Source organism: Poecile atricapillus, chromosome Z (genome assembly GCF_030490865.1).
Source record: "Poecile atricapillus isolate bPoeAtr1 chromosome Z, bPoeAtr1.hap1, whole genome shotgun sequence".
Taxonomy (NCBI): Eukaryota; Metazoa; Chordata; class Aves; order Passeriformes; family Paridae; genus Poecile; species Poecile atricapillus.
This window is the reverse complement of record NC_081289.1, coordinates 122,041,914-122,049,147: the sequence shown is the minus strand read 5'-3', so window position 1 is coordinate 122,049,147 and position 7,234 is coordinate 122,041,914. Positions and strand designations below refer to the sequence as shown.

The 7,234-nt window shown below is 42.1% G+C and overlaps 1 protein-coding gene across 1 annotated transcript; it reads right to left on the bottom strand.

The window, feature by feature from the left end:
* Positions 1-294: 294 nt before the first annotated feature.
* On the bottom strand, positions 295-3,379 carry S100Z (S100 calcium binding protein Z). Its single transcript, XM_058825896.1, has 4 exons — positions 3,288-3,379; positions 2,574-2,677; positions 1,612-1,769; positions 295-453 (listed from the first exon to the last, which is right to left on the bottom strand). Exons 1-4 carry the CDS (start codon positions 3,377-3,379, stop codon positions 295-297), a joined length of 513 nt encoding a protein of 170 aa, XP_058681879.1.
* Positions 3,380-7,234: the final 3,855 nt, after the last annotated feature.

Genomic DNA, 7,234 nt, shown 5'->3' with positions numbered 1-7,234 from the left:
GTCTCAACTTGTGCCAAATGATCTGTCACCCCAAGCCCTTGACCTGGGCAACTGATGGAGGCATGTTACAAACGCATGGAGTGCAAAGACTGGAAATATTAAAAGCCACATCTCAAGTAGTGTAAGCTGGCTATGGTCCAGCTTACACCAGCTGCTGATTAGCTCCATAAATGTCTTAGAGCAGTAACAGTTGGAGGAATGATGGTTTGCATTTGCTAAGCACTAATGAGGGCAACCTAACTAGGCATGCTTTGCTTACATTTGTGGTCAGGAGATTTATTACATGGAGAATTTTTAAAATCTCTCTTTCTTTAGCTGTTCTTCAAAGAAATCATTACATGCCACAGTCAAAGCAGCAACCAGAATGACAAATTCATTAAAATCCACTTCATTGTCCTTATTGGAGTCCAGGTCGTTCATAATTTTATCAATCAGGAGGGGGTCCTTGTGGCCCTAAAGAGAAAGAAAAGTGACTTAGCTGTGTAGATCTTGAATGTGCAATTCTGACACGCCTGGAACCACTGCTATGTTACAAGACTGGTGTAATTAAATAAAAGGCTGCATCAAATCTGCACCTGAACAGTAATACATCTCTAGTCACTACAACATCAGAAGCTAAAGACAGTGCAGCCATTATAAGGTGTACAGGTACTAAATAGGCACTGAAATGAATCAAATAGATTTTAGGAGATACTGAACATGGATTCCTTTTTTCAAGATGGATCAGTAAAGTGCATTTCTCTGCATCATCCCTTGACAAACAGTGCTTAGATTTCCAACAGAATACTCATAAGTAGTCATATTATATATCCATTCATCACATTCAGATCTCTGGTTAGCAAATAAACATCTTATTCAGTGGGAGCAAGAACATTAGATCTCATAACAATAAATCAATAGCCAAGATTGAAAGAAAATCCAATTCAAGGAAATGGATACAATGTAAAGTAAATCCTGCTGGTGGTCATAGGGTCCACAATAATTTTTACAATTAAGAGGATACATAAAAACATTATTTTAAAAACTTATGATTCCATAAAGGCATCCATGCTGTGTAATGTAATACTTAACAAACATGCAAAGAGATACTCAAATCAGCAGCTTATCATTGAAAGGATTTTCTTAGCACCTCTCTGCAGGGCACACAAGCAGCAGTACTGTGTGGCCAGCATGTACAAGCTACTTTCCTGTCTCATGATAACTGGTTGCTGCATTTAATTATTCAATGGACTTATCTATGCCCTATTATTAAAAATAAACAAGAAAACAAAGTAATTGACCTTTATTTAGTATTCATCCTGCTACTGCTTCTTGGCTGGACTAGCCCTCCTGCTCAAAAGCACTGTGGAGTTTGCAGAGCACCAGTACCCGTCTCTGCTGCCAGCAGTAAATGGGAGGCTACTGTGGTTCAACCACCCTCTGAAAACATATTTCTCAAATGGGACATTTGACATCATATTCTTCTGTACAGCTCCACAAAGAACTGTTATCTGAGAGACTGTGAGAGGATGGGCCTTGCACAAGGAGGTGCTATTCCTATCCAAGCACTTGGATAGCTGCTTAACCCACCCATGATACAGTCACTCAGGAGGTTCAAAAGCTGCATCTTACTGAAAGGAAGTCAGTGAGCTCACTGGTGAGAAGCTCCTTGAGTTCTCCTTTACTGAGCTTGTATCTGTCTCCTTCTTTGCCAGAGTAGTGATGGAAAATCCTGATCAAGGTGTCCATTGCATCTTCCAGTGGACTGGTCATAGCAGTGAGCAGGAGAACTATGGGGCAAATATATGGTCACTAACATTGCACAGGAGTCAAACCAAAGGCTAGTCTCTGGGAAGGGAAGGAGGGCCAGTTGAAGACAGAAATTGTTACCAGGTCTGAAAAGTTAGGCTTTCAGTTGATCCACCCTGTTAGCTGTGTGTGAGCAAAGATGGACTGTAATAAAAAAAACCCCATTGTCCTGAACTCATAAGCAATTCATTCAAATAGATAAATGGAAAGAAAGGATTTTTATTTAAGAAAATGATCTACTGTGTATCCATTCTATAAAGCTGCTGTAAAAGGAAATATTTTGTACCATACCTGAAAACACAGGAAAATTGAAGGCATACCTTCCTACCTGATGATTTAAAAAACTTCTCAAGAAAATATCTTCAACAAATTCCATCTGCAAAAGTGAAAGTGCATTTATACAGAAAGCTTCCCACCAGTTTAAAGGTGGTCAGACGAAGATCACCCATAATAAGGATAAGTATCATACATCAGTTTATTCAGTCATGTTTGCTTGGGCTGAGCCTTTTTTCTATAAATTGCCTGTAGTAAACAGGTGTGAGCTGGTCACCCCCTAGGCTTGCTTCATTGCGCATACAGTAAAAAGGTACACAGGGAAGCAACATCAAAAAAACAGAGAGAAATGCAATTACTTGCAGAATAGTGGACTCAAAAAGAAACCGAAAGTAGAAACTAAGTAAAACTTTATGTTGAATAAGCCCTAGAGAAAGATTAAAAAGCCAGAATGCACCTCAGGGTAGAACAGGGGTCCTGAACAGTATCACCATGCTGAGGTTAAGACTTACCTGCTTTACAGGCTAGTGGAGGTGTATGCAAGAAAATACCCAGATCACAGAAGGTGACGGTCACCTTCCTTTCAAAACCCATGCACAGGTTCTTGCTTATCAGGCTGAGAGGGTGGATTACACAAATCGAGACAGACGTATAATTGTCACAGGGATGACAGGTCTTCTGTTTCCCTCTGCATTTGCCTACTCTGTTCAATAAAAGCCTCTTGCTGTAACTGGGTCACTAAAATATTCACCAGGCAGAGTAAAGGCTGCATTTGGAGCACATGGAATACTTTTTATCATTCGCTCTTTTACAAATATGCCCATTCAGGCCTTGAAGGTCAAAATTAGAAAATGCTAACAATTACTAAGTCAATATAATACAACTCTCCACCATTTTTAAATTTCTAATCTGTCTTTCGGCATTTCTACAGTTTAGGTGCCTTAGTGCTGGCAGCCAGAGTTCAAAGGTACCTGGATACCTGAGGGTAGGCTTGTAGGTGAGTTTGCCACATATTCCTTGAGATATCTACTTTAATTGTCAGATATCTCTGTATGCCTAAAACATTATCTTTTGTTGAATGGAATTCTTGCTGTAGGAAATGCGATCTCAGGAAGAAATCAGGGAACTGGAATTACAGTGTACAATGAACAACAGTCTTGGCTTCATTTTTACAATCCTGCACAAAAACTGTAGTCCAGCATCTCTCTCTGAATAAATGACCTTGCCTCAGAAGGGCAATAAGTGACGTCTTCCCCAGCTCCAGGAACTTGATGCTGGGTGTGAGGGCTGATGGATCCAGGAAAAGCAGCCCTACCATGGTAAGGCCTACTTAACACCCAGAATAACAAATAACCAGAGTTTTCATGACACATGAAAGGAGAAAACTGCTTGTGAGTTTGCTTGAGGGTTTAGTTTCCCTCAATGAAGCTTTGTATCTGCTGCACACACATGTCCAGCAAGCACAGCTGTGCAGATGAAGAGGGCACAGAACTGCAGCTCCTTTTTTGTTTCATTCCAGACAGAGAGAAAGAGAATAAGGTGGGCATTGTTTTTAGCTCTGAAATCCTGCAAGCACTCCTAATTTTGACTATTACCACATATCTCAGCCCACACCCTGCCTGCCTCCTGTGTCTTCAGACATGTTTCTTCTGCCTGTGCTGTTGTGACAAGTCTCCACAACCTGGGGGTCTTGTGTGGGCCTCTAGGAAAAAGGGAGGGAAGAAGACACAAAAATACGGGATCCCAGTGATAAGGGAAGTGACTATGTGTAAAGTGTCATTTTCAAAATAGTCAGGCCCTTGTGGCTAGAGATCCCTGCAGGCATGCACCTGTGGCCCTCCCTGTGCCAGGAGTATGCATCAGGGAAGGGACAAGCCAGTGCTCAGGGAATTATTATAAAAGGTTAAGGTAGAAACCAGAGGAACAAGAGGAACATATCTCTCCTGGAGTCAAAGGAGGGTGAGGAGGAGAGCTGCTCTTCAAATCTCTTCTGTATTTGGGGAAAGCTCATGGGTATCTAATTTTGTGCAGGAGTTGTCCCTGTGCTCCTGTCTTCCTGTGAGCGCTGGGATCTAGCTGGATCATATAAAGCATATGAGAGAAGAACATGAGTGATATCAGGCACAGCACATCTCTCCCACTCAGTTCTGGGAACCCTCTATGTTGGCAGATGAGAAGAAAAAGCACGGAGCCCCTTATGTAGCTACAGCCACAGGGTTCTGTCTTGCCTGTGATTCACTAATGATTATAACTATCGCTCAGAAATATTATCCAAATAAACATCAAAATACTTGGTTGTTTTTTGTTGCTGGGTTTATGCGGGTTTTTGCCATTTATTCAACAGCAGCTTCTCCCACAACCAGAAAAAAACCCACAGCTGACTCAATATATAAGCATGAAATCCTTCTGTTTGTCTATATATTATTACACTGATCATCTGGCTAATGAATATTGCAAATTAATTATCTAAGCTGAGTCTACAGGAGGTACAACCAGAAAGCAGGTGTAAGCTTTCAGAGCTGCCATCCTCAGGACAGAAGAACTAATGGTTTCCTCTATTATCTCCAGAACATCAGCTCAATAATTTATACAGTGATACAATGTGTGCAGACTCTTTCTACAGCTACTTTCACTCTAGCTAACTGTAAAAGGAACCTTCTTTTCCACACTAGTGGGTGACATACACAGGGAACAGCTGCACTGAGCTTGTTTGCAAAAGGGTCCAAGCAATTTTCTGCGTCCAGTCCTTTCCTCCCTGACTAGTGACAGTGGCCAGTGGCAGCAGATGTCTCACAACTTCTGTGAAGGCAAGTCCCAGCTGTGTCTACTCAAAATTCATGATTATCAGTCAAATGTTATGTACTTCCTCATCCAACACTCCAGCACGATCTGATTTACTATGATATCTAGTTGGCACTGAAGATAACTAAAGTCAGCACAGACTGAAAAGGAGTTTAGTATCAGGCCAAGACCCGACTCTGTCAGCAAACACCATTCTCCCATCAATCCTCACCCTGCAGGTTTCCAGCAAGTTAAGCACAGGAGCAGCAGCAGATGTGATTGACAGAGAATGTAGGACTGCCTGTAGACATGGTGAAGGTTTGTGCCTTCCTAATTCGTGCCCAAACTTTGTCCATCAGAGCCTGCCAAATCACATAAAAGTTGGTGGGAAAAGAACCTGTGAGATGCTTAGGCCCATTGCCTGCTCAAGGCTGGATAATCTCCAGCATCAGACTAGACAGGCACAGTTTTGTTTGGGTAAATATTAAAAACCTCCAAGGATGGAGATTTCACAAGTTCTTGGGTAACCTGATCAGGGGTTGCACTGTATCCCTGGGGAAAACAGCTGCCCTCATCTCCAACCTGAGCATCCCAAGGTACAGTTTTGGGCACTGGCCCTTTTTGTATCATCTACCATTATCACAAATACTTCAACTTTATAAACTACCTTCAATCAGTCTTGACTCCTCACTCAAACTCAAAAATAAACTTGGAAGCAGTCTATCCTCTGACTCACTCAATCTATTTCCATGTTTTACTCTCCCTTTCATTATGTCTTTGACCCTTATAAACTTTCCCAATTGCACCTTTCCAATGCGTATTTCAACATTAAAGTGTGAAAGTGATGCCTGTCAGAAGGGGAAGGGGCAGAGTTTTCACCCGGCTCTGCACAGTCTATAAGGCTGAATTGTGCCATCTTTTCTCAAGCAAGTGATAGTCTTAGGGTAGCTAGACTTACACCATGGGTCAGTCACTGTGACTTCCAGAAGATGATCAAAAGGATGGAGTACCTCTGCTGTGAGGACAAGCCGAGAGATTTGAGGTTGTTCAGCTTGGAGAGGAGAAAGCTCCAGGGTGATCTAATTGTGGTCTTCCAGTACCTAAAGGGAGCTGATGAGAAGGCTGGAGAGGGACTTGTGCAAGAGCATGTAGTGACAGGACAAGGGGTAATGGCTGCAAAACCAGGCAGAGGGATGTTTTACATTTGATAAAAGGAAACCAATCTTTTCTGAGAGGGTGTTGAGGCACAGGTTGCCCAGAGAAAGCGCGGATACCCCATCCCTGGAAGTGTTCAAGGCCAGGCTAGATGGAGCTCTGGGAAACCTGGTCTAGTGGAAGGTGTCCCTGGCCACTGCAGATGAGTTGGAACCAGGTGACCCTTTGGGTGCCTTCCAAACAAAAGCTTTCTGTGGTTCTTATGATTTCACTGGAGGCTGTTGAGAGAAGAGGAAGTAAATCTGAGAAATTTTGCCCTGTAGATCTGAGAAAGGACTCAACATGCAGGACTGTTTCCTTTTATTTTAGTTAGAGTAATGTAAACATGCACCCAGCTGGGAGGCTCTTATAGTACTGTTCCTCCCCTCCTACTTGGAGATGGGGCAGTCAGACCATAGGCAGAAAACCTTATTACTTAAAATGAGCAGAGTTCTGACTTGTTTGCAAGTAGCTGGTCTTTGACATAGGTCAGCAGTTTTCTTTCTCCACAGCTGGGAAGGAGCTTTGACTTATTCACCTGGATTTTGCCTTGACCTCTTCTTGAGACAGCATGACACAAACTGCCGTTAAGCCAGAGTAGTTTATAAAGTGCCACTCTAAGTCAGACTAAAATACTACTCAGCTTAAGTGTGAGAATCTTGTACTTAGGGCATCTGGCTTTCAACATTTGCCAGAATGCATGTGGGGAACATTTTCTCAAAAGTAATTATTGTGCTGGGAAAGGCAAGTCAGCCTCCCACCGACATCCTGTCATTATTTACTTTTCCCACACTTATACAGCTCTTGGTATGCACATATTTTGAATCAGTGTTGTAGCCCCAAAGCAGGAAAAGGTGAGATAGGAAGCAAAACTGCAAGGCTCATAAGGACATTTACACGACACAATAAAAGTCCTATATTGGATTAGAGGCTGGATTAGACTAAAGCGTATTAAATAGATTTAGGAATTTACGAGAGTTACATTTGAGTCAGAAGTTCTTGTTAAATTATAATGAGCATTTTCTCATTTTAGGATTGTTAGCATTTTCATTGGTAGTTTGTTTCCATATCTGGGTGGCGGATTGGTCTATTAATTTACATAAGGAATGTCTCCCTCCGTGGCAGGTTCCGGTTCACATCTTCAAAGCTGTTTTAACTGCTGTGATCCCATAGGCAGCAGAATAGCAAAGAAGAGTTA

What these genes read in the sequence shown, in the direction of transcription:
- S100Z (XM_058825896.1), bottom strand. Translation starts at nt 3,379, where the DNA reads ATGGTAGGGCTGCTTTTCCTGGATCCATCAGCCCTCACACCCAGCATC. An exon ending in TCACTTATTGCCCTTCTGAG is followed by an intron (nt 2,678 to 3,287) that starts GCAAGGTCATTT and finishes CCACCCTCTCAG; the next exon opens with CCTGATAAGCAAGAACCTGT. An exon ending in TCCACTAGCCTGTAAAGCAG is followed by an intron (nt 1,770 to 2,573) that starts GTAAGTCTTAAC and finishes TTTGCCCCATAG; the next exon opens with TTCTCCTGCTCACTGCTATG.